Source organism: Chaetodon auriga, chromosome 4 (genome assembly GCF_051107435.1).
Source record: "Chaetodon auriga isolate fChaAug3 chromosome 4, fChaAug3.hap1, whole genome shotgun sequence".
In the NCBI taxonomy this organism is placed as follows: Eukaryota; Metazoa; Chordata; class Actinopteri; order Chaetodontiformes; family Chaetodontidae; genus Chaetodon; species Chaetodon auriga.
In genome coordinates, this window is record NC_135077.1 from 1,309,822 (window position 1) to 1,335,000 (window position 25,179).

Below are 25,179 nucleotides of genomic sequence, written 5' to 3' on the forward strand. Positions count from 1 at the left end.
CAAAGACTGCAGTTGTACAGAGATATTAGCAGAATTACGCCGTGTGACCATGTGACTGATTATTCCTGAGCAATGCTGCCATGCTAACAATGAGCTATTTAGCGGATGTCTGTCAGGCTGTCATGTTGCTATTCACTGCAGTGCTTTAAGCTAAATGCTAACATCATCACACTAGCATGTGTTCATGATGGTGATGCTAACATGCTGATCTGTAGCAGCTTTGAAATTTAGAATGTTCACCCATTTTTTGAGCAGGTTAGTTGCTAATGTTTGCTAGTTAGCACTGAACACACAGTACAGCTGAGGTTGATGCTAACGTCATTAGTTTTTCAGGTATTTGGTCGTAAACCAAAGTGTTACTCCACTATCCCTCAAGCCACCCTGCTAACGAGGCTAATACCAGAGCATCTCATAGCTCTACGGCAAAGGATCACATAAATGAAAGAAGTAGGCAAATGTCAAATTTATTGATACAGAAACAGTCAGTGTGCTTCAGAATACATGAGAATATTTACAAAAGCCAGAGTTACTCGCATCAGACGAGTAACAAAACATTGTGACATGAAAACATCACAATCTGTATTCTGGTGCTACGAAATGAGTCAATTTGGAATTTGACACAGACACAAAAAACTCACTTTGCACACAAATGTTAAGTGTAAAGATGCAGGTTCATGAGAGTTTTCAACTGCAAATTCAATTATTATTCAAAATATCTTTGACTGTAGAATCAGCGACAAACATTTTAAAGGCTTTACGATGGAAAAACCTGTATTTGGCTGTCAGAACAGTCAACTGAACTGACCTCTGAAGGAACTGATGGCAACACGGATTAGAAAAACATTTCAAGTATCTTACAGTGAAACTTCACTGGTACAAATGTGAAGTGGAAATAGAATAATTTGGAGTTAAGCATCTAAATTTAAAAATGTCCTGAAGACGTCGCAGGTTTGCTCCAGTGGCATCAAATCAGACGAGGTTTTGTTTAACATTCAAATGAATGGCACCGATAAATATTAGATCTGATACAGGAGTGACGGCAGGAGGAGTGGTTACATCTTTTCTTTTTTGAGTGACATTTTCTGACATTTGGTCGACACATACCACAGACTGAAACCAACAATTACCACAGAAGACAGAAATGTCATCTTAAAAAGGCATGCACAGCAAAGGCTTGATATTTAAGATAATACACAAAGATAAAACCAAATGACCTCAAAATGATAACAAAAAAAAAAAAAACAGCTTGAGTGATACCCAGTGTAGAGAAGTGCAGGTTGGACGTTTGTAACTGTGCACGTCTGTAATCTCTAACTGATTTAAGGGCAAAGTGGTGAGCAGCTTTAGAAGCGATGGCAACTGAAACGAAGGCTTGAAGTACCACACGCCACCACAGCAACACCAGACACAAGAAATCATACAGAACATGTGAACATACAGTAAAGAACATGCTGGTTAGAGATGCTACAAATGAAATAACTCAAAGGTATTAACGCCTGTTCATGAGCACTTATGATGGTTAGCTGCAGACTGGTTTAGTTTATTCCTGTGATATCATGTCGTTGTGTTTTCGAGGTCAGCTGTCGCAGCAGTCTCTCTCTCTCTCAGGCGACTCTGTAAGCTGTCATGCGGGTGTAGTTTTTGCGGTGACTCCTGGCAGCCCACAGGAACAAGGCAGCTGCCATCATCTGAAGAGGGAAGGAGATGAGGGCGAGGTAGAGGGACCAGCCCAGCGAGCCCTCCACCCCCTCCGGCGGTGGAGAATACTGGTGGAGCAAATCCACGCCGGCCAGGAAGCAGCAGACTGTGCCCAGAGAGCAAAGACCTGACGAGAGACGAGAGACGTGAAGGAAGAACGCCACAAAAAGCAGGAAAACACGACCGTGGATGTGCTGAGTCACAACAACAACAACAGATTTAGTTCAACCAGCAGCTGAAGGAATAAATGTTTTTAGTCTTTACCACAATCAGGGTTTTGTTTATGCAGAATATTATAGCAGAGGGACTGAAATAAAGAGCAGCCTTCAAAGATCAGAGAAATTATTAACCTTAACCTGAAGAAATGACTGCATATATGTGTGTGTGTCACATAGCAACGACTTAACGAGTGAGACAGCTGTTCAAACCGTCGCGACTGTCAACGTCTGCTTCACAATAATTAATGAAAGCAAAAAAAAATCCTTCTGAGTTTGACACGTCTGAGATTTGGTTCAATTAGTCACAGTCAGGTGAGGAAGACCTCACCTCAGAAGACGAAGGCCACACGCTGCACCGTCAGCTGATGTTAGTTTTATGTTCGATAATCACCAGCCAGACACGCGTTCGGTGCAAACGGCGCCGGTGGCTCGAGTCGAGCGTACAAACACTTATTTCCTCTGTAAGCTCAGGCGCCAGCGTCATCGAGGACGTCCCATTTCCCATCAACGCAGATCATCGCTCCAAAACATCTAATGACTGTATACATTTGGTCGCAGCTTGTCACTGGCATCAGCCGACGCGCCTCAAATGATGCAGCGCTTGGCCGACTTGTGCTTTAATGTCAGTGGATGTGATTTAAAAGAAGAGCAGCTCAGTCTGCTCCTTCTAAACACGCTCTACTCTCTCTCTTTACGTAACTGCCAAACTGTGAGCGTTAAACTTCAATCCAAATCCCCTTCAGGAGGCGATCATCACAGATGCTTTGTTTCTTCTGTTCTCTTTTTCCTGTGTACGTTTCTCTCACCTGCAAGTAGATGGAGCACTCCCACACCCAAGGTGGGGGTGAAGCTGCGGCACAGGCAGGCGCAGACTCCAACGAGGCCGCTGAGGAACACCAAGGCCAGAGACACCAAAGGCAGGAGGAACTGGCACCTCCACAGGTCTGCACAAAGAGAGACCAAAAAAAAAAAACACTTTAAACCTCCACACAAAAACTGAGGTTCAAAGATGGCAGGTGCACCTTCAGACAGCGACGGGAGCACGAAGGTCACTATTTAGATGTCAATTTAAGGTGAGGAGGCTTTTACTGGAGGGTAAACTTCTTTGCCTGATACAAAAAAGTCTGAGCCAATAAGCTTAAAGGAGGACGCTTCATGTTGGTGCCTGAAATTCTCTCCTCAAAGAAACCGGATCAGACGTGTTAGAGTCATGAATGCAGCAAAAACAGACTTCAAATATTCCATATTTCAAAGTTTTAAATACTGCATATCTAAAATAGTCTAATGGCCTCTAACACTGATACATGACGCTGTCACAGCTTTCACAGACTGTGTCCTTCAAGTCTGGTGAATCTGGGTTTAAATGGAAACCTTGAACACAACCTCATGTGATGTGCAGACATCGGGGGAACAGGGTGGACTCACATGTTCTCAGCAGATCTTCATCGCTGTTCTGGTTTCCAGGGGATTTATACTTTGGACTGAACTGCTGAGGAAGAGTGAAGCTCACGCACTGCGTCTCCATCTTCGGATCTGAAGTCACAAACAGAGAACACAAACTCAGAGAACACAGCTCACGATGAGACTGCAGACGTTCGGTTTCCATCAGAGATGTAGAGATGTAGTATTTTGCACAGGTAGTCGTACCTGGCTCTTTGAACCAGTGAGAGCGGCCGGGGACCAGGATGCACCTCCACCACAGACCTAGGGTGCCATTCAGCCGGAACATGGTGTCGCTGTAGGTCTTCTCATCAAACTCTCCGTTGACGAAGTCCTCTCTGAGCTCGGAGGCGTTGCTCCCCTCTCGTTTCCCTGCTGGGCTGCTGTACTGGTACCAGTGCTGAGTCCCCACGGCCACAGACAGGTAAACGGTGGCCAGCAGGCTCAGCACCGAGCCGATGACCAGAGCTGTGGCGTAGCGGTTGTCTACCATGGTGTCAGTGAGCACGGCTCGTTTTACAGCCCGTGTCTACGAGGAGAAACCGATATCTGGTTAAAATAGAAATGGAGTTTGGCTTTCACGGTGCGATGGAGCCCAGCTTGTAAACTTTAAAGTTATATTTCCGCTTGGTTTTTAGGCACCTCGGCATGTGTGTTATCTGTTGTCAGTTACTATGACCGTTACAGAGTACTACAAACACTGAACTCTATTCAGTCATATTACTGCTGTGCTGCATTTTGAGCGAATTTCCAGATAACCACCGAGTTCACCACCTGCCGAAGAGTTAAAGAAACACACAGGTTATGTTTAGCTAATTTCAGGTGTTCAGTGCTCTGTTACATCCCGTTTCCCTGGTTATTTAACAGTGTGACAGGAATGTGTTGTTAGCTTGATCGGAACGTTACAGCTAACAGTTTCTTACAGCTAACAACAAAAGCGGCTTCCTCAACGGAGCAGCAGTGAGCATCCTGCTAACTAGCTAAGGCTAATTATAGCATGTTACATCTGCTGCTTGAGTACCGACACATTTAACTGGCGACAAAACTTTAAATAATCGACTCAAGGTGTTTTTATTACCTCATCGCTGGACAAAACTTCCAGTTATTAGCATTATTTCTTCTGTACGTTAAATTTCCAGCAGGCTTCCGCCCTCTTCTTCTACGATTACGGTTTCTCCTCTTCTTCCTGGTTTTTAACCACAGTTGGCATCCAGCGTGTTCAGCACACTACCGCCGCCTTGTGCTTCGGAGTATGGACTACGTGCCAAACCTGAGACCTTAATCCTGTTTAATAAAGATGATTGTCTTTTTATTAAAATCCTAAATTCCAGCCTCACTGAATATCTATTTACCTTTTGGAGCAGGGCGGATTAAATTGGCCAATATCAGAAATATCAGTATCTGATAAATACTGCAATACATAAATGCCAAAGATATGTTATAGTGCACAGTTTGTCCTCCAGAGAGCTTTAACAAGTTTATTTCTCAACTGTAAAATGTGCTGCTCAGTACCAATCCTGGTCACAGTTGTTTACAAGAACACTTTAAATATTCTGTCTGTCTTGTAGTAATACTCACATGTCTCACACGCATCCCTTCACACAGTAAGAAAGCTGATGGAGTAAAATCAAATCATACTCTTTATTTTAAAAGGCTTTACAAGTGTTAGATCAGATGGGTTCAGAGTGCAAAAAGCAAAAGCAACATAAGCTTCACACCAGCAGCCACAAAATATATCTGTAGCTGTTTGATCATACCTGAAGTGTTTCCCAGACATGTTCGTCACATTAAAACTAAAAGGCTCTCTGAAATAAAGACTGCTGTGATGTTTGGCAGTGCTTCTGTTGGCGGTCATCCCTTTGCGAAGACAAAAAAAGGCTTTGAATGAAAGTCAGTGAGGTAGAGACGGCCTCAAACATTTGGCTGAAAATTTCTCCACTTTCCAAAAATGCACATTTGATCATTGATGTGAAGCCTCAGACGAGCTTCAGTCACAGATTAGAGCTTCTTAAAGTCAGACAGAGTATTCCCTCATCATCACAACAAGTCATCTTTGGTAAAGAGCCTCCAGCGCTGCCGGTGGTCAGACTGGACTGTTGCGTTCAGGATGGGGGAGGCGGTGAACTCCACCCTGCACGGCCCCGAGCTGCAGGGGGCCTCCTCCAGCTCCAGCACCGTCACGTTGTTGGCGGCGGCCGTGCTGAGGATGCTGGCGGGGACGAAGAGCGTCAGCTGAGGGCCGCGGGCCGGCCAGTAACGTCCCACGTTGAAGCCGTTGATCCAAACTTGACCCTGAAAGAAAAAAACACTTTTTCTCATATTCAGAGCAGAACTGCACATAAAGATTATACTTATTTAATTATTTGTTTTCATTGAAAAAAATCAAGCTGATGTTTTCAGTTTTGGCCTGTTGAGTCAAACACAAATGTCTGTTTCTCATCTGGTCAAACTCAATATTTAATATGATTATTAGGCCTTTACCAACGTTTCCCCTTTTCTATCATTGAGTGAACTGATAATCTGACTAAATCATTTTCTGGATTATATTCAAAACATCAGCTGATGAAAATTATCCCAAACAGTGAACTCAAGAACTGCAGGACGTTTGTGTGAAACGAGCGATTTGGATGAATTTTGAGCCGATTAGTTAATCAGAGATGAGTTTTCCTGACATTTTTATGAACTTTGCATTCTGTTTTTTTCTTCTTCTTGATGTTTGTCAGTTGTTTGTTTTTGCTCTTTGCTTGTTTTAACAGGACGTTAAGCTTCGTGTCCTGATCCGCTCACACGCTGCACAGACACTTTAAGGAGTGAAATGGCCTCAGCTCTAATGAAACGTCCTGAACGGTGACATGCCTTCTTCCACCGGGGCAGACTGATGAAGGTGTCCTGGGGGAGGTCTGGGATGCCGTCAGGAATCACGAAGCTTCCCTGGTAGAAGGCTGGAAGGGAGAAAGCGGCGGGCTGAGGGGCGACTGATGGTCTGGTTTCATCCAGAAGGCCCAGACGGACCGCTTCATCGATACGGAGGCTGAACATGGTCCAGTCCTGCAGCGTGTCTGCGCCCAGAGTCAGGCTGGACACCAGGCCCTGCAGAAACCAGCAGAGTCAACGAGGCGACCAATCAGCTGGACGGAGACAAGCTTTCCATCACAGAACGCTTCATTTCTGCATCTGACCTCCAGGGAAGTTTAAAATAGAGCTGAAAAAAACCTTGAAGTCGTTGATGCCTTTTCCGTAGTTGATTCGGCCCATGTTCTCCACCAGGATGTCCAGCCGGCTGCCGGCCGCCCCCGTCACGTTCACCGTTAAGGCCATGTTCCTTTCAAGAACCCCGACAGACACCTGAAGAAGGATACGATGCCCGACTTTCAGCACTGATACTGAAACACTTTCCTCTGAGCCACAGACACACTGACAGCGTGTGATAGCCGAGAAGGAACGATACGACTCACCCCGTCCACCGACACGTACGCCCTGTCATGGACGCCGTTCAGCGGCGATGACAGAGGAGTCGGCGTGGTGCAGTTAACAGGCAGAGTGGTCCTGTAGAGGACATAACCAAAGGCCTGCAGGACACAGACACAGATACAACAACAGCTAAAAAAAGAAGCCAAAATCAATCATCTGACAGAAAAAACAAAAAACAAAAAACCAAACCTGCTTGAGTTCAGTGAACGTCTGAGGATTCGAGCTTCTCACGGGGCCGAACGACAGGTTTTCTAAAGCATCGGTCACCGTCTGGAGCTGCAGGAGGAACATTAGTGTTACTTCTTCATGTTTTACAAATTCCAAAACAGTCTGAACGCTGCGTGAAATAAAACCACAATCGATCATCAATAATCAAACAGCAGCTTCATGTGTTCATCTCCTTCATCCTTCATGTGTTCAAAGTGGTGAACTCGCTCCATCCTCTGTGATCGACTGAGTCTTTCCAGGACGCCCCTTTCATACCCAATCATGATCCTCTCACCTGTTATCAGCCTGTTTACCTGTGGAATGTTCAAACAGGTGTTTTTGGAGCGTTCCACATCTTTCAGTCTGTGAAACGTGTTGCTGCATCAGATTCACAATAAGACAACAGTTTCTGTCCGAGAGGATCGAATCAGCTGATCATGTTCTGTTTCACTGATGTTTCACACACCTGAACTGCTCTGGAATCTGGGCTGTAAATCAAAAACAAGTTGCTCTGAAGCCTTAAATAACTTCACACAGAGACAGGACTGAAGTGTACGAACCATTGTCATCACCACGGTCCCGTACGCGTACTTTGGAGTCGTCGGAGGTATCGGCCCCTCGGGTACGTTTCGGTACTGATGTGAAAAGATGGATCAGTTCTTCCAGATGTCATAAACTACGACACACAGCTGCAGTGACGTTTCAAAGCAAACCTTCTCACCATTCTGATCACCTCTCGAATGGCAAAGTACTTCTCTGTGAGGTCACCCGCCTCCGTCAGCGGGGCGTCGTAGTCGTAGCTCGTGGGCTGTGCGGCGTAGGGAGAATTAGCACCTGAGGGATGAACAGGTGAGCAGAGGGTCAAGAAAAGATCCAAATGACTGAACGGTCTCTTAAAGCAGTCGGTCCCTCACCGTTCCAGTATCCAAAGTTTGTTCCTCCGATGAACATGTACCTGTGAGGAGAGACCTGGCGCTGAGATGCTGACATCATAACAACTCGTGCACATTTCTGGCGTTAGCTTAGCGTCGACTTCGTGTGTCGTCGCCCATCAGTGTGTCTGATGTGAACTCACAGGTTGACGTTTGCTCCCATGGCCAGGATCTCGTTGAGGGATTTGGCCACAGTGGCAGTCGACACGACGGCGTGACGGGAGCCCCAGTGGTCCAACCAGCCGGTGTAAAATTCAGAGTTCACCTGTTCACGAACGAGGAGACCCTGTGAGAATGAACCCGGGTGCTTTTCAAAGGCAGATGGAGGGAAACACTTACCAAAGGTCCACGAGGTTCAGCGTGTCTCTGCGCCTCGAAGGCAGCGCTCACATTTCCACCTGAGAGTCACACAAAGGTTCAACCAGATCATTCCTACAGGGCTTTAAATCCCAGCATCATCCACAGTGTCACAAACTGGGCGTCAGTCTGGACGTTCCGGAATAAACGCAGTATTAAGTTACTGCTAATGCAAATTTCCTACAGCTGCAGCTTCACAGTAAAAGCATGTAACTGGTGAAACATGAACAGCTGAACCTTTAACCACCTGAACACGGACCAGACACCTGACACCTACCAGGCCCAAAGTCAACCGTGGCGTAGAGGTTCTGCAACGCGCCGCACTTCAGGTAATTGACCCCGGCGCCGTCCGTGGTGAAGAGCACCACCTCGTCGCCCAGGTGAAACCGGAACAGCCTCAAAAGGTGACGCATGTAGTTGTAGTCACATGTGAAGTAACTGCCATATTCATTCTCCACCTACCCAACAGAGGCACGGGGGGGGGGGGGGAGTCGTGACTGAGGGCTGCAGAGACACATAACACACACACACCTGCAGAGATCAGACCCCCAGACTCACCTGCACAGTGATGATCGGACCCCCGTTGTGGTAGAGATAAGGCTTCATCATTGGCAGTAACCTCCCCATCCACATGTCCACCTCGGCCAGGTAATCTGAAACACACGACGTTCAGTGAGGCCGTGACGACGCCTCATCACTCAACCCGCCTCGCTCTGACTCTCACCTGGATCTGACGAGCGCAGCACGATGTCCTTCTTGTTGAGGAGCCGGGCGGGAAGCCCCCCCTGATCGACAGAGACAAAGAAGAAGAAGAAGAAGAAGAAGAAGAAGAACTGTGACCATCTGACTCCATTTTAGCTGATCTCAGCTTCTTCTTGCTTCTGTCTGATTTAGCTGTCCTGTCTCATCCTGGTATGAAACTAACAGATAGCAAAGAGGAGGAAGTACTGACAAACTATTCAAATACCACAGTACAAATACTTCAGTACGAGTTAAACCAGTATCTGATCCAGTTATTTGAGTCTCAGACCAATATCTGATATCAGCCTGGATGCATCTATCAGATCTACATCATCGGCTCATGTTCTGATACATACTGATACTGTCGGGTACTTCGGTTCATGAACGCATCACATGTGATCACATGTTCTGTGTGTATAATCTGGACTGAGATGTGTTGAAGTACAAGTTAAAGCAGCATGAGGTGAAAATAATCAAGTACTTCAGGATCTCTCCTCTGAACATCTGGAGAACCAGTTTTCACCTAAAAACTGACGTCCGACACCAAACGCATCCTCACTGATTCTGATATTTACTATGAGTTCACTCTGTTCTGCGTTTCCTGGCTCCCTCTGAACGCCACCCGAATCCTCACCATGTCCCACTCTGCACATATGTAGGGTCCAGGCCGGAGGATGACCAGCAGGCCGATGTCTTTGGCCAGCTGGAGGAAATGCTCCACATCTCGGTCCCCGCTGAAACTGTACTGGCCTGGAGAGTCCTCGTGGTAGTTCCAGGGGACGTACCTTCAGTGTGAATGAAGTATCAGTATCACCCAAACACACACAGAGTACTTATGACTGAGGCTGGCTGACAGAGACTCAGGGAGTCCTGGGCTCATACTAAAACATTAAAGCAGCAGCAGGAGGAAGACTTCACTGGCTGATTCCTTCAGAACCTGGTTTATAAGGACTGACTTTTAATCCACTCTTTGGGATTCTAGAGACCACAAACCACACCTGTCCCAAATACAGAAAATACAGATGGAAACATTCAGATTTGAGGGGCTGGGACCAGAGAATCAGGACTTTTCACAGATGGACCGATCGATGCAGGTCTCATCTCGATGTGACTGCTGATCAATGCTGCCTTTTCGTGAGCGACTGCAGCGTAAAGCTCGTCAGAAACAGGAGCAGCCTCAGTTTTTTCTGTGAGTGCAGAACAAACCGGAGTCAAACCTACGTCTGGATGGCGTTCAGGCCCGCCATGTACATCTTGAGCAGCCGGTCCCTCCAGTAGACCCTGGGGATCCTGCTGTAATGGATGCTCCCCGATATGAAACGAAACTCCTCGCCGTCCTTCCGGAAGCAGTCGCTCTCGTAATCCACGCTGAAGGAACGAGGGGCTGCGAGCTGCAGGTCAACACATCAGAGTTCAGCATCACTTCACCTCCTGTTCCACGGTGTGAGGACAGCTTCCTGTTTTTAAGGTGTGGAGCTCGGCTGACACGTCAGCTGACTGTCAGATGTGTAGATGTGTCATTCACACGCGCTGCTTCAGTCTGAGAAAAGCAACACTTTTTGAATGTACTAATGCTTTTCATTAAAACCTTAAAGGTATTTAACACCATGCAGAGGGGATGTATACACACACACACACACACACACACACACACACACACACACACAGGAATAGGAAGGAAAGTGTCTGTTTTACTGAACTTCTAACTGAAATATGAGCCTTATCTTTTCATCTTTGAGCATCTCAGCTCACATTAGGTTCAGTCTGACAGCACGTTTCAGGCCTGTGAGGTGAATTTGGTGGCAGTTCTTCATCAGATTGTGGCTGCAGGCTCCTGTGAGGAGTCAGAGGTACTCACTGAGTGTCCACACAGCAGCAGCAGCAGCAGCAGGACGCATCCACACCTGAGCAGAGACACCTGAGACATGATCTGAATCACTGCGCCGTTTCCTGCAGCATTTGCTTCCACTCACTCACTTCTGGCTCGAACTCCCTGAATACTCGACTTGTTTTGAATGAGAGCAGCGTCAGGAGATGCGGAAGTAAAGTCATGTGACGCTGCGTCGTTGAGGTGTAAGAACGCTTCCTGTCGGCAGGCGGCGGCGTTGAGCGTTAAATTTATGTGGCTTCAGGTGATAAAATGAGAAAAAACAGCAGCTTTGGAATTTGTCGGCAGTGTGGGGAAAGATGAACCTGAAACAGACTTTAAAGAAGACGATGGTATCAATGAAAAATAGAATAAACTGAAGCAGCAGGAAAGAAAAACGTTCAGATGAGATTATTATCGTTCATTAGCTGATTTGAACTTTTTGAAAGATGTTTCACTGATTTTTAGAGATTTTCAAAGGCTCTCTGAATCCACTTGTTCTAATCTTGGTGTTATTTAATTTAGTTTTGTCTGTTTTTCTTGGCTTGACTTGAGGTTTGTGCAGAGCAGTTTGCAGTTCACACTCCAGGCCTGTAGGTGGCAGCACGTTATTTACCATCCGCTGTAGATGCGGAAGTAACGCAACGTACACAACGCTGGCGTTGGGCACACGTGGGTTCCTAAGTTTTTCTGAGTAATGTGGTTTGATCAGAGTAATTAAAAAGATGTCAAAGAGGCAGAAAGTCACGACAGAAGAACAGACCGGGGCTCAGGCGGAGCGCGTGGAGGAGGAGGTTCAGGAGCCGCCGCCTGAGACCAGACGGACCCGCAGCGGCCGCAAAGTGCGCACTCCTGCCGCACTGCTGGACTCAGAAACCCCGGTGCGGACTCCCACCCGGAGAACAAGGAGGTCTGTCCTCCAGGAGCTGCCGGCGGTGGAGGAGAAAAACACGGAGGTGGCAGAGCGGAGACCCGAGAGTGTACCCGAGGAGAAGCTCGCTATGTCCGCGGAACCGGAGCCGCGTGTCGGCGCAGAGCCAGCGGAGCCGCACGCGGAGGCCGCCGCGGCAGATACACGCAGATCTGACGTTAACGGGAGCGGAGACGCTCATCAGCCCGGACCAGAAACGGGGCCCGTGAAGACCGAGACCGTCCCAACGAAGAAGCCTCGTCTGGGGTCGAGTGGGAAACAGAATCCGGTCATTCCGCTGGGAAAACCCAAGTCCGGCAGAGTCTGGAAAAACCGCAACAAGCAGAGGTGAGAGCCCCGCGGTGCGGCAAAGGTCCCGCATACAGACACTTCACTGCATTCATTTCAGAGACTAATAAAACCCACCAGTAGAGATGAAACCAGCCAACAGTGAATGAATGAACGTCCGTTCATCAGTAACTGGAGCTGAACAGTTAGTACTGCAGGACGTGTTGTCTCTGATACCTGAAGACAGGTCTGAGCGCAGGACTTGTACCAGAGTACGTAGAGAGAGTAGTATTCCGTGTATTTCTACGTTTGCTCATGTAAAGTGAACACTGACCTCTGGCAGCTTGCAAACATCAGGCGGGTCCTTTGCAGCTTCAGGTGTCTCCCGTCGTCCACTCACCTGCCGTCTGCTTCGTCCCTCAGGTTTTCTGCTCTGGTGCGAGACAAACCGCTGTGTTCATCCTGGGAGAAGAAGATGGCGGCCAAGCGGGAGAAGGACCTGGTCAAACAGTATTCTCTGCAGCTCAAAGAGGAGAAGGCCAGACAGAAGGAGGTGATTGAACCCGTGTGATGGCTCAGCTCAGGTCACGGTGAAGCTCTTCTTACATTTACTGTTTGTTTCCCCACTTTGCAGGAGAAGAGGAAGAGGAGAGAAGAAAACCTGAAGCGTCGCGCAGAGAACGAACGCAAAGCAGAGATCGTGCAAGTGGTACGTCGACCAATGAGCACACAGACATCTGTAGGATGCACCAACCACACAATCTCACCTCAGTTCAGAGTATGAGAGGATGAACGTGACTCTGCTCGCTCTTCTCTGAACACACTGCTGTCTGCAGCAGAATCACCCAAACGGCCACAGAGTCAAGGTGAAGGTCCACATGTGGAACCGAACCCGCTGATTCACAGCAGTGATTAACGAGGAAACCGCAGCCAGGAAGTTAAACCCAGTGACTCTCAACTGATGAGGGGCCCAAACGTTTGACCAAAGTAAAGATGGCCTCCGTGACACACAGGGTTCAAACAGAGGAGAGAGTCTGGAGAACGTTTAGAAATCCGCGTGAATTCAGACACACTTCATGAAAACTGTTTGACCTTCACTCGTCTTCTGTCCGTCGACACGATCGCACAGAAACCAGAAATCTTTTCATACTTGAGATGAAACGATCCCATCGTCAGATGTGTTTGATGCTTCCCGCCGTCGAAACTAGCAAATGTAAATAATCCTGATCAAACAGCTGCTGCGATGATGTCAGGAGAGCTCTGTGATGTCACGCGTCGTCGCCTCTCAGCCAATCAGAGTGATTAGATGTTATATATGACACAGAAAATGACGTCAGGAGTTTATTTCATGTGATTTTTGCAGAAATTTGTGAAATTATGGAAACATCTGAAAAACACCACGATGCTAATTTTGACCGTGTTGCCGTAGTCAGAGCGACATTAAAGTTGTGGAGAGGAGAAGAAGAAAAGTTTAACGTGTTTAAATTCTGTGTCCCAGATCAAGAACACGGCGAAGATCAAGAGGATGAAGAAGAAGCAGCTGCGGCGGGTGGAGAAGCGCGACACGCTGGCTCTGCTGCACAGGTCACAGAAGCAGAGCGCCAAGAGCGAACGGCCAGGAAGTGACACGACGGCGCCCAAAGACTGAAACAATAAAACGCACGTCCTCCACGTCTGCGTGCTTCATGTCTGGTTTCTGTTCACACAAACAGCAGAAGAAGAGTTAAGTTAAAATAAGATTCAGGTTCGTGACTGTCGTTCACTCAAAGATGAAATGTGCTTTATTAAACTTGAGATGACGAGGTGATCAATAAATGATCAATATCAGCGTGTTTCAGATCAATATATTGAGATCAGCTGAAGGATACACAAAGACAGCAGGTGGTTCACAAAGTGTCTGTAACATCATTAAAGTTCAGATTCTCATCAAATCAACAGCTTCTGTATTTACGTTAAGAATGAGAAATGATTCGTCCTCATCAGGTTTCTGCAGTCGGACGGAGGATCATCATAATCCTCGATGTCAGAACAGTTAATCACTGCAGAACACCGTCCGTCCATCCAGGGGACACTTCCTGTCCCCGCGTGTCTTTGTCCTCCAATGGTTTGAGGAATAATTTAAGAATTCTGTGAACCAAACAGCTGCTTCAGTCCTGAATGTTGGTCCGTTAAACACCTGTGGGCAGGAGGGTCTTCACCCCCACAGCAGATGTTACCCCCCCCCCAGGCTGCTCCCACTGGCTCCTCATAGCCTTCAGTGATTCGTGTGGATGGACTCATGTCCGCCACCTGGAGTTTGTCTTTCACCAAGTCACAGATAGAAAACACATCTGAGCATCTTCTGACGGTCCATACGATGAGAGCCGAACGGTGAACTGGACAGATGTGTGGCGCCCCCCAGAGGACAAAGAGCAGCGAGACGTTGACTGCCTCCAGAATTGACTCGACAAAAAATGTCGGGACTGTGAAACAGAATCAGGATGTGATGATCTGGAAAAGAGTGAAACTCCACATTTGATTCAGAGAGTACGAAGAAAACATGAAATGATGAAACTGAGAATTTTCACTGTTTTTAAAAATGATGTTCAGGGTTTGATGCAGCGACACGTTTGAGTGAAGTTTGGTCTCATGTTTGGCTCTGTAAGATAAGATAAGATAAGATAAGATAAGATAAGATAAGATTTGAGCAGAATGTGCTTTGACATCGTCTGGCTGAAAATGACTTCGTCTATTCGGCAGCATGTTGCTCAAAAACCTGAATATGTGGTTCAGCATTAATGGAGCCGTCACAGGTGTGCAGGTGTGCAGGTGCCCCCCCCCCTGCCTTTGAACTGAATCCACAGATTCTTTGCAGCTTTAGTTGAAAACCTTCTTGAATCGTTGAACTGTTCTGCTCAGTCCGTCACAGAGTGATGAAGCCTCCTCATCTTCACCTCAGACAGACTCCACCCCTCCGGGAGGCTCTTTTATAGCCAATCACGTGACTCACCTATGGCCAGGTAAACTAATTAACTGAGATGTTCCTCAAGCTGCTTCCTTGTAGCGTTTCACAGCTTCTCCAGTCTGTTGGTGCCGCTGACGAAACTTTTTAGAAACAACTGATTCTCAGTGAGGAAATCATTTTCATCTGTCATCTGAGTTTCACTGTTTCACGATCATCACATTCTGTGTGTTTCACTTCAAACAGTCCCGTCTCTTCTGATTGGACACCTGACACCTGTGATCGTTCATGATTTGTTCCTCTGCTGAACTTTGACTTCACTGAGCTGCTCGTCATTGTTTTGATCTTCATCTTCTGAGTCCACATTTTAAAACTACACAGAAAAAAATTCAAATTGTTTGTAGACATGAAACTATTCATTGATTATTTGATTAGTCGATTGAAAGATGCTACCAGCTTCTCAGACGTTGAGCCTGTTAATGTTTTTCTTTCTCTGATATGAGATTAAAACTTCATGTCTTTGACTTTTGGACAAACGAACCATCTGAAGGTGAGACTTCTCAGCTGAACGATCAGTTTTTGTCTCGTTATCACAGTCTGACCTGAGGTGACACTGAGTGACTTCTGGAAAACCACGTGTGACAGGTGATCCGGTCCGACCGGAACTGTCTCTATCTGCTCTCATGTGTCCATCAGAATCAAGATGAATGAATGAATTCACGCCTTTCTCCTCGTTTTCAGCAGCAACGACAATGACACCACGTGCTAACACTGGAGGGCTTGAAAAGGTCACTTTAAGGACCGCAGCAACGTAGGAAAAATGAGAATTAAGTATCAGAGAGTCCAGGTTCACAGCAAGGCTGAACTCATGCTGAACAACCACAAGGTGGCGCTATTACACAATCCTTAAAACAATCCATCTGAGCTCTGAGCTCAGTCTTCAGTGCCTGGACAACCTGAGAGAGACGCACGATCACTTTCCATCAAATGTTGAATTTATTTCTAATCAATAGATTTTCTGAATTTTGACTGTTGGTCAAAGAAAAACACTCAAATCTTTCCAAAACCTGGAAATTTTATTTACAGTTCAAGTCAGTCACATGCAACATTTTCTTAAAATGAATAAACATGAAATTAGCAAAAACAAGAAAAGAAAAAAAAAAAAAGGAAGAATATTTTCTCCAAAATAGCAATGTACAAAAATAGAGCTTACAAATACTGTACAGCATCGTCTCAAAAATATTCTGCTGCAGAATTCTTAGTTTTACAAATAATGTCTGTGAGAGTCCACAAACGGGATCAGTGTTAACGGGGGGGCTACAGAGGAATAAATAACAAGAAGGAAGTTCACTTCAGGGAGGCAGTGATGGAGATCAAACCAACCAGAACACCTGACCTGGGGGCCAATCACGCTCGTTCTGTCTGTTTACGGTGGCGTTAACTCACGGGCAGCTCTGACGTCAGTTGCTCGTCATTTTTTGGCCAAATGTGACAGGATTCGATCTCACTGGCTGAGACTCGGGTCGGTAACAGCTGATTTTGGGTTGGCACTTTGTTTCGGTGGGCTGAGGACGGCACACAGGGAGGGAAAGGTGGAAAGGCTAAAAGTGTTTACAATCAAACACAACACTTAAGATGGCCGAACGACAGCAAGTGTTCAGCTGCCATTCAGTCCACCTGAAGGAGCATCTCACGTGCACCTCATGTGAAAACACGACTGACACGACGGCTACACACATTCAACGACGGAGGCAACGTCACGATGCTGACAGCAGCTCTCACATCAAACCTCCTCCTGCTCTCTGAACTTCACTCTCTGAGACCGTCAGCAGGGACGAAGCTTCACGTCATCGGCTGAGCTCCAAAACACGTGATCTCTGAGGGGCCGAGGCCGCGACGCTCGCCCACGAGCGCCCTCAGTGAAGCTTTGAGAAGAATGTGATGATGATGATGATGATGATGATGATGATGATGATGCTTCTCACGCTGCAGCATCAGCAGCGAGATGCAGGTTCAGTGAACCAGTCACAGCCTCTTCAGAACCACAGAGGCAGACAGGTACCAAATACCGAACCGTCAGTGAGAGACAGTGAAGAGACATGATGCTGCGTTCACGTCCGAGGACTGGACCTCGTCAAGGGGCTGAACAGCTGAGCGATACGCGACACACACTTTCACCTCGCTGCCTGCTCTCACCCCGCCGCCAAAGGTACCTGTGGAACCTGTGGGCAGACGTTCAGCCGAGATGACAGCGTTCACACGGCAGAGGTCACGTGACAAAGCTCTCCCGCCACAGACGGTGAAAGCCTTTTAAAAGCGTGCACGCGCTCGGCTCCATGACAGCGTTTGGTGTCAGAGAATAAAGTCAATGTCATCATCACTTCAGATGTGTTTTATTTAAAACTTTCACATCTTCATGTAAACGAGTCCGATGTTTCTAAACCAATCAGAAGCCATCAGTGATGTTTGTGAACGTTAACCACGTTAAGCCGTCGGCCCTGAAGGCAGCATCCACGTTTCACTGTGATTCTCTTGTGTTTGGACTCGTCTGATCACAGATTTAAAGGCGTCGTTCGACGGTCGCCTGTCAATCAAAGTCATTCTCCAGCTTCTCTTCACCGCTCCGCTGCACAGCTTTTTTTAAGCCACCGAATCAGATCAGCACATTTACCTACAACACATTCACTAACTGCAGCTAACAGGACACGAGGACAAAAAAAATAACCACAAAAGCCGGCAGGGCGGAGGGTTCCTGTTTGAGCGGCCAACAAAAAGCGCTGTGTGCCGCAGAGAAAGAGGGCGCGAGGCGAAAGCACCAGAACACTGCAGCCCAAAGCACAACGAGCCTGGATGCACGCGCGTGTGTGTGTGTGCACGTGAATGAAAACGCTGCTTCACTGCAACCTGCTGACCACAGACTCTCTGGCAGCCCCGGCGGGGGTGCATGGGGGGGGGGATGGGGGGGGTGCATGGGTGTGTGTGTGTGTGTGTGTGGGGGGGGGGGGTGCATGGGTGGGTGTGTGTGGGGGGGGGGGGGGGGGGGCCGCCCAGCCCTCCGTGTGTGAATGAGTTTTACAAAGTGACAGCAAATGATGTGCTGATGACACGCTGAGGGCGGTGGTGCTGATGCAGTCAGTCTGCAGCTGTACCAGGAAAGTAGAATAAATTAAACAATAAATACACATCATCCGACGGGTGGAGGCGGCCGGCAGAAGCCTTCTTCATCCAGTCGGCCGTCACGCTCCATCAGGATACGTGATGCTAGTTTCAATAAATCTACTGGACATCTGCTGTTGTGTTCTGACGCTCATCCTGCCAAACGATGCTGCAGCAGAGCCAATCACAGCGGAGCGCTGACGTTTCCTTTAGTGCTGCCTCAGTACGAGTGTTTGTTCTGTAAAGCAGCAGCATACACACACTAATACTGGTTTAGATCATCACAGTAGTTAAAGAAGTAACTTTGAAAGTCAGGTTTTCTGTTGGAGACGACCTGAATCGGGTGACTATACATCTGTCTGTATCTATATCTGTATATATAGATATATAGGTAGAGAGAAAGCGCCGAACAGCACTCCTATTTACAGGATGTTACCCAGTAAATTCCTTAAATGAAAGAATAATTTGTTCCTGTATTGACTGGATAATAAAAAAGGATGATAAGAACAGTCACAGAGTGATGAAGACGAGGACAGGCGACGAGGAAACAGGTTCCAGGCTGAGTGTGAAGACGTCTGGGCTTCAACACATTCAACTTTTCACATTTAGTCAGACAAGATGTCTGGAGGCTGCTTGAGCTTCATTTCTACTGTGTGTGTGTGTGTGTGTGTGTGTGTGTGTGTCATTAGAACACGCAGGTATTGTCGTCCCTTTGAGATTCTTTTTTTTCTTTAAAAATCAAAGTTCACTAATCAATGAAAACCCATTTTTACTGTACACAGAAATAATAGTTAATGATGAAATACAAAACATGACCTCGCTACTACGATCACAAGCAGTTAAGGTTGGACTTGTCGTAAAGTGCTTGTTAAAAAAGAAAATCGTGTTTTAGTGTGTTCTACTTCTTGGCTTTTGTGTTTGTTACTCCTGGTCTTTAGCTGGTGTCCCCAGAAAAAGTGCTTTGGTTGTGAAAAAGTTACCGACCACGTCTTGGCCAAGAACCAAACTTCTTCTACATCGACTCTTCTTCATCGTCCGCCAGAAGAAAAACACGAAGGGTTGACCGTCAGTCCGAGCTGATATCAGGAAATCCTTTCTGTGAACCACGCGAGGACACGAGGCGCAGGCTCACGTCTGTGAGCGTCTGCGCTGTAACTCCGGGTTCTCCGGTCTGTCCACAGACTCATACCAAAGTGTACCTGTACAGGTGAGCGTATGAGTGACGGGATGTGTGACTGTAGTGTGCTGTGAGCGAGGGTCTGGCTCTGCTACACCAGGTTCTCGATGCCGGGCAGAGGTTGCTGTATTGGCAGGGGGGGGTCCGTGCTGCCGGCCTGCTGGGCGAGCTGCAAGACGGGCATGTTGCACAGCGGGCACACCTTCCTCACCTCCAACCACTTAATGAGGCACCTGAGGACAGAAAAGCATGTGTACCTGGTCAGAGGACGGACAGAAGTGAAGGGGGGCAGAGAGCAAACCAGGGAACTCTCAGAAATCCTTCAAGGTCTCAAACGCACAATTTGGACAAAACAGACTGAAGAGAACCTTTCAAATGTATTAAAAACACACACCAATCATTATTGTGCATCAGATATTTTAGACTCTCCAAAGCTCCTGTTAACATGAACATATATTAAAACACATGCAGAGACGGCAGGAGAGGCTTCATTTCCTCTGGATGTCCACATCGATTTTCACCACGAAAACTCAGAAATGCTGAGAATCAAAATCAACTTCCTGGAGCTTGTCCAATCACAGAGGAGATTCTGTGTGGATGGATCAGGGCTTTATGAGCTGCTATTGGCTGGTGGTATCCCGTGTGCTGTTGTCCTCAGGGGCGCTGGAGCACTGGATCGAAAGGGCACTGGGTCACTGGATCACAGCGGCACTGGATCACGGGAGCACTGGATCGAAAGGGCACTGGATCACTGGATCACAGTGGCACTGGATCATTGGAGCACTGGATCACTGGGGCACTGGAGCACTGGATCATGGGAGCACTGGATCACAGGATCACTGGATCACTGATTAGTTTCAGTTTTTCCTTTAATGCTGCTTTGGTTCCAGCTTTGACAAAACAAGGACTGGCTGCTTCAGTCTGTTTAACATCATTATTCATTTATTATCTTTGGCTCATTTCTGCCTCGGAGATATTTCAGCGGGTCGACTGTCGCTGCAGTCCTAATTCATATATGTAACATATGTCCTGTTTCACTTTAACTTTCCTGTTTGTCTGTCTGAGGCCGCTCTTCACCGCTGAGTGTTTTCGGTAACGGTCAGCCTGGAATGTGTGTTTTCTCTGTAAAACAGCATGACTTTCGTTGCACGCACACACAGAACGGCGTGTTTATACAGCAGATTCAGTGAGTGGTCACCACTCGAGCTGCAACTGGGGGAAAAGTAGGCCAGGGGAGGTGTCGTGCTGATATAAACAACCCAGCTCAAACGGTCAGGGCACGGGGGCGGGGTAAAATTGGCTCAGGCAATCCATCATGTTCAGAGTGGGTCCTCACTCACACACTCTGGGCTTTGGTTTGAGCACAAACACACACAATTCTGACATTTTCTAAGGTTCACAAACATGCATTCTGTCCAAGCAGCGACTTTACCACAACAACTGAGTTACGACCTGTGAAAATGACTTTATCGAGGAAATCTGGACCGATCTGTGTGTCCTTGACTGTGTGTGTGTGTGTGTGTGTGTGTGTGTGTGTGTGTGTGTGCGTGTGTGTGCGTGTGTCTCCATGAATGTCAACAAAACCTTATACTTACTTCCTATGAAAGGCATGTTTGCACGGACAAATCCCCAGCTCATCTTTCTGTTTGAACTCCTCCAAGCACACTGCACATATCTGAAACAGAGGGGGGGGGTGAGAGGCAGCGAGTCAGCGGGCTGGTCGGGTTGTTTGGTCAGTCAGGATTGTGTTGGTGGGTTGGAAACAAATCATCCAAATAACAGAGGTCAAGAACTCATGGAAACTTTGGCCAACATCCACAAAGACTTTGCCACAAAGAGCCGAGCGGTCGGTCGCAGACATCTTCTGTTAAATAACTGACTGAAGTGGCTCTGGAGGCTTCGCTCGGAGGCCAGAGGCGACGGCCAGAGGCGATGTTTTCTCTGCCTGTCACTGAAACACTGTCACAGATCACTGCGCTGAACATGAAAAACCAACTTGTTTCAGCTTTTGTTTCCAAAGTCTGAGATTTAGAAAGACTAAAAGGTCTGAGAGACAGCCAGAGACACATCAGTAGACCCTCATCACGTCTTCACGCCTTCTACACGACTGTTGGAGTCTCTGATCTCAGTGCCGTTAGCTCCTCTCATGAGATATCAAACAGGTTAAGAGTCGTGAGGACTGTGGTCGTGTGTCCAGCTCGTGTCCTTTTAAGGGTCACCGAGTCAGTCCTGATGGACAAGTTGGAGTAGTTTGTCTGTGTGTGTGTAAGTTTTACACACAGTCAACAGGAATGGCATCAGCAGGTCGCGACCTGCGCTAGCGAGCCGTTCTGGCTGTGTGTGACAGTTACTCATGGTAAACGTGGAGTAACATGTGGATCTGTTTCAGATTTGATAAACAACCGACTGCTGGTTCGTCACTGTTCTACTGCAAATACATGAAGGTGGTTTACATCTGCTCAGTGCACCCCAGGTGTCATCCAGGGGGGACACAGTCCACATCACAGCGTGGAGCAAACATGAGCTCCATCCGTCCCTCTGTGTGGTTTTAGGATGCAGCCACAGGAGGACAAGCAGATGTTCTCACCATCCACCTCCTCCAGCTCCTCCTGGAAGATGTGAAGGTGCTCCCAGGTGCACAGGACGAAGCGTCCCACTGAAACTCACTGCTGTCATGACACCACACGTACGGCAGGCAGCAGACTGCTGACTACAGCCTCCACAGAGCTCAGCTCACAGACACGACCCACAGCTCCTGACTGGATATTTCAACTGTGAGAAAATGAGCAAGAATCTGCAGAAGATGAATTTTAACCACACAGCCTCCCACACCAAACCTGAGCCAACCAGCGGGTAACCGTTTGGTGAAAGAGGCTTTTAACCTGGCACACCGTCTTTCTGGCTGTTTCACTCTGTAACTGTGACTCCTCGAGCCACAGATTCTGGTGGACGGACAAGGACGGATGAAAAGAGCAGCGTGGGGCCTCTTAGCTCTGTCTCCTGATGATTTCTGGATGGAGAATAATCCTCTGTTAAGATGTCTGCTTTGCTCTCTCCATTCGTGAATGCATCGGTGTTTTTGTTCTTTTCAGAGCTTTGTCCGCGGTGTCACGCTCACAGCTGGGATCTGGCAGCCTTCGCCAACTTTGGACAGAACCTCTTTCTCCCCGTTCAGTGAATAAACTCCAGGCAAAACACATGAACTGAACATGGAAAAAAACGGGAGCAGATCAAAGAATCGAAAAACACACTGACCTCTGCCTGTCGAGACCAACGTGTTTCCACACTAATGGTTCCTCTTCCTGAACGAATGCGGAGCAGAAACACTCACCAACGAACGGATCAGGACTAAAACAGGAGTCAATGAACAGACGAGGGGAGCCGACGCTCAGAATAATCCCCAAAAAGCTATTTGTGGCCAGAGCAGGCACTCGTTCACTGAGGTGGACATTCAGACCAGCAGACGCTTCCTGAATCTCTCGTCTCGAGGACACGTTGTCCTTGTTTTCTTATCTTTAGCATCACTTCTTTTCCTCTTTTCACCCACTTTTTTCATACTTTCTGTTGTGTAAATAACAATTAACAAGCAGATTAATACCGAGTGCTTCTTACTGTCTCTGTCTTCAGATCTGTGGCCGTTTTCTTCCATTTGTCTAAACCACGATACGAACAGGCCTTCCATCTAATCTAACACCAAAAACAAGGTCAGAGTGGAAGCAGCTACGCTATCACAATGAAAACAGCAACGGTTACTCTGAACTTCATAACGCCAGCTACGATTACTTTAAGACAAAGATATGGAACATGAAATATTACCTCCAGCCCAATGGACAGAAAAATAAAACAACAGGACACAATCGTAACCACTGCTCCTGTGAATGCTGACCTAAAATGTGATATCACAGCAGCACGTCAGAGAAGATCTGAGCTAATCAGAGGACATGAACCAAAGACACAACAGGAGACTTGACTCCTTCAAGACGACGATCGGACAGATGCCCTCAGAGGACCACAGAACGAGCGCTGGCCTGCAGACTGCACATCCACGCCGGGATACTGCGTCATCATGGGCGAACTTTACAAACCTTTCTACAATAAATACACAAGTGCAGCCGAAATACACATTTTTTCATGTAATCTTTCAACGTGTAGAGTAACGGCAGCCTCAGATGTTTGATCACTTCATTTCTGAGTGTTTCTATTTCAGCGTCACCACATCTTCATTATTTTCTGAGCCTGCTCATTTTGAAACTAATCCTGACTTCTCCGGTTTTAAACGTTCCTTCAAGCTTTTCCCAGTAACTGATTACACAACGACCTGGTTTCTGAGTAAAACACCACTGACACAAAGCCTGACCACAAAAGGCTGAACACAGAGTACTGTCAGAGTACTGCTGCCATCCTGTTAACAGCAGGCTGTACTCATGTGTCCTGTGTACTGTGTCCATACATGCATGTACGTGTGTGTAACTGTACCAAAAGGCCTAAAGGTGTGTTTCAATATGACACTCGACACGCGATCAGCAGCATTCAGCCGCGTTGCTCTCAGACAGTTCGATGGAAACGGGGTCAAATCATACGACTGGTTTGGTTACACATCAATCAAACGTAAACACAGCGTGACCAGTAAACTGATCTCAGACCAGCACTCCTGTTCTAGATGCTCCTTTAAGATTGTGAGGTCCAGCCTGAACTCGTGTCTGCAGGGCGATCCGTCGGCGTGGGAGCCTTTAGAAGTGGGTCAGCCGCCCGGCCGTGCATGTGAGCGTCAGTATGTTATTGTCCTTAAACAAACACAGCTTGGTTGTTCTGTCACAGGCTTCGCTCACATGACACCTTCTGATGCTTTCCCTCCGTTTCTAATAACATAAACAATAAAAGCAGAGGCCTGATGGAACGGTGGGAAATTCCATCACTGATGACAAGAGAGCGCGTTGAGCCCCGAGTCAGAGCGCACGAAGACGCGACTGTCCACATTTCATTTTCACGACGGTGTTAAAGGGTTAGCGCTCCTGGCCAAGGACGACCACGTTTCCACGCTGCTTCACATGCTAACGGCCGTCTGCATTCATCAAAGCAGGCCGCGCTGAAATCCAGCATTACGTAACAACGCGAGGGAGACCGCTCATGACTCGACCACAAGATGCTCTGTTTCACAACAGCGCGTCAGGACAGCTGCGCCGAATGTTACGGAGCTAACGATGAGTGTGGAGGAGAAGCTGAACACTCAGTGGAAGCACACAAATGTCCCTGCGTGTCCTGATACGTGCAGACAAATGACGTCTGTCTGCTGCTGACACGCATCACCCCCACCTCAAAGCTGATGTTCAGGATCAAACCCTGTATCTTACATCAGTGGAGAGCACAGTGCATTGTGGGTATTCACATCACAGCACAACAACAAGAGGACAGAAGTACACGAATGAAGGATTAAATGAAGCAGTACATGACTGGTTCGTTCAAACTAGCTGATACAAGAGCGCAGTGTGTACTGAGACCAGGGTTTACGTGTCATCAGCTGATAACTACTGAACACAGGAGAAGAGTTCTTACCTCATGCAAATTTAGCTCTTTGACTTTTTCCTTCTGAATGACCTGAGGGACAAAATGAGAGACGACAAAGATCAGTCACAGCTCGACGCCAACGCCGTCACAGAAACCACGAATACAAGAAGAGACTCGACATGAACGAGAAACGAAGCAGGCCGAGCGACAGAGACGATGGACTGAAACACAGCTGCTGGTGACAGTAAGTGCACAGGTGTGTGTGTGTGTT

General features: G+C 47.4%; 4 protein-coding genes across 8 annotated transcripts in view; 1 reads left to right on the plus strand and 3 right to left on the minus strand.

Moving 5' to 3' along the window:
• Window positions 1-448: 448 nt before the first annotated feature.
• Window positions 449-4,514, minus strand: cldnd1b (claudin domain containing 1b). Of its 2 annotated transcripts, none has more exons than XM_076727377.1 (5): window positions 4,435-4,514; window positions 3,564-3,885; window positions 3,342-3,449; window positions 2,723-2,860; window positions 449-1,825 (listed from the first exon to the last, which is right to left on the minus strand). In XM_076727377.1, the coding sequence occupies exons 2-5, from the start codon at window positions 3,847-3,849 to the stop codon at window positions 1,605-1,607; spliced, it is 753 nt and encodes a 250-aa protein (XP_076583492.1). In that variant the 5' UTR covers window positions 3,850-3,885; window positions 4,435-4,514; the 3' UTR covers window positions 449-1,604. The 2 variants fall into 2 exon arrangements, with proteins under 2 accessions (XP_076583492.1, XP_076583493.1); XM_076727378.1 differs by having other exon boundaries at window positions 3,564-3,905; window positions 4,435-4,507.
• Window positions 4,515-4,949: 435 nt separating this feature from the next.
• Window positions 4,950-11,118, minus strand: glb1 (galactosidase, beta 1). The gene is made up of 16 exons (XM_076727367.1): window positions 10,923-11,118; window positions 10,286-10,455; window positions 9,699-9,849; window positions 9,048-9,108; window positions 8,882-8,976; window positions 8,601-8,781; window positions 8,306-8,364; window positions 8,110-8,231; window positions 7,949-7,989; window positions 7,756-7,868; window positions 7,595-7,669; window positions 7,017-7,103; window positions 6,812-6,925; window positions 6,570-6,701; window positions 6,213-6,446; window positions 4,950-5,648 (listed from the first exon to the last, which is right to left on the minus strand). The coding sequence occupies exons 1-16, from the start codon at window positions 10,989-10,991 to the stop codon at window positions 5,394-5,396; spliced, it is 1,959 nt and encodes a 652-aa protein (XP_076583482.1). The 5' UTR covers window positions 10,992-11,118; the 3' UTR covers window positions 4,950-5,393.
• Window positions 11,119-11,556: 438 nt separating this feature from the next.
• Window positions 11,557-13,800, plus strand: ccdc86 (coiled-coil domain containing 86). The gene is made up of 4 exons (XM_076728834.1): window positions 11,557-12,189; window positions 12,553-12,682; window positions 12,764-12,838; window positions 13,628-13,800. The coding sequence occupies exons 1-4, from the start codon at window positions 11,657-11,659 to the stop codon at window positions 13,775-13,777; spliced, it is 888 nt and encodes a 295-aa protein (XP_076584949.1). The 5' UTR covers window positions 11,557-11,656; the 3' UTR covers window positions 13,778-13,800.
• Window positions 13,801-16,130: 2,330 nt separating this feature from the next.
• Window positions 16,131-25,179, minus strand: part of rnf24 (ring finger protein 24) — a 25,605-nt gene continuing 16,556 nt past the window's right edge. For 2 of the 4 annotated variants that reach the window (XM_076728412.1, XM_076728413.1), the window contains exons 4-6: window positions 24,957-24,998; window positions 20,999-21,078; window positions 16,137-19,636 (exon numbers count right to left, since the gene is read on the minus strand). In XM_076728412.1, coding sequence (XP_076584527.1) covers window positions 19,495-19,636; window positions 20,999-21,078; window positions 24,957-24,998 — 264 coding nt within the window. In that variant the 3' untranslated portion in view covers window positions 16,137-19,494. Of the gene's footprint in view, window positions 19,637-20,998; window positions 21,079-24,956; window positions 24,999-25,179 lie in introns of all 4 variants that reach the window. The other 2 variants (XR_013077086.1, XM_076728411.1) reach the window with 2 other exon arrangements.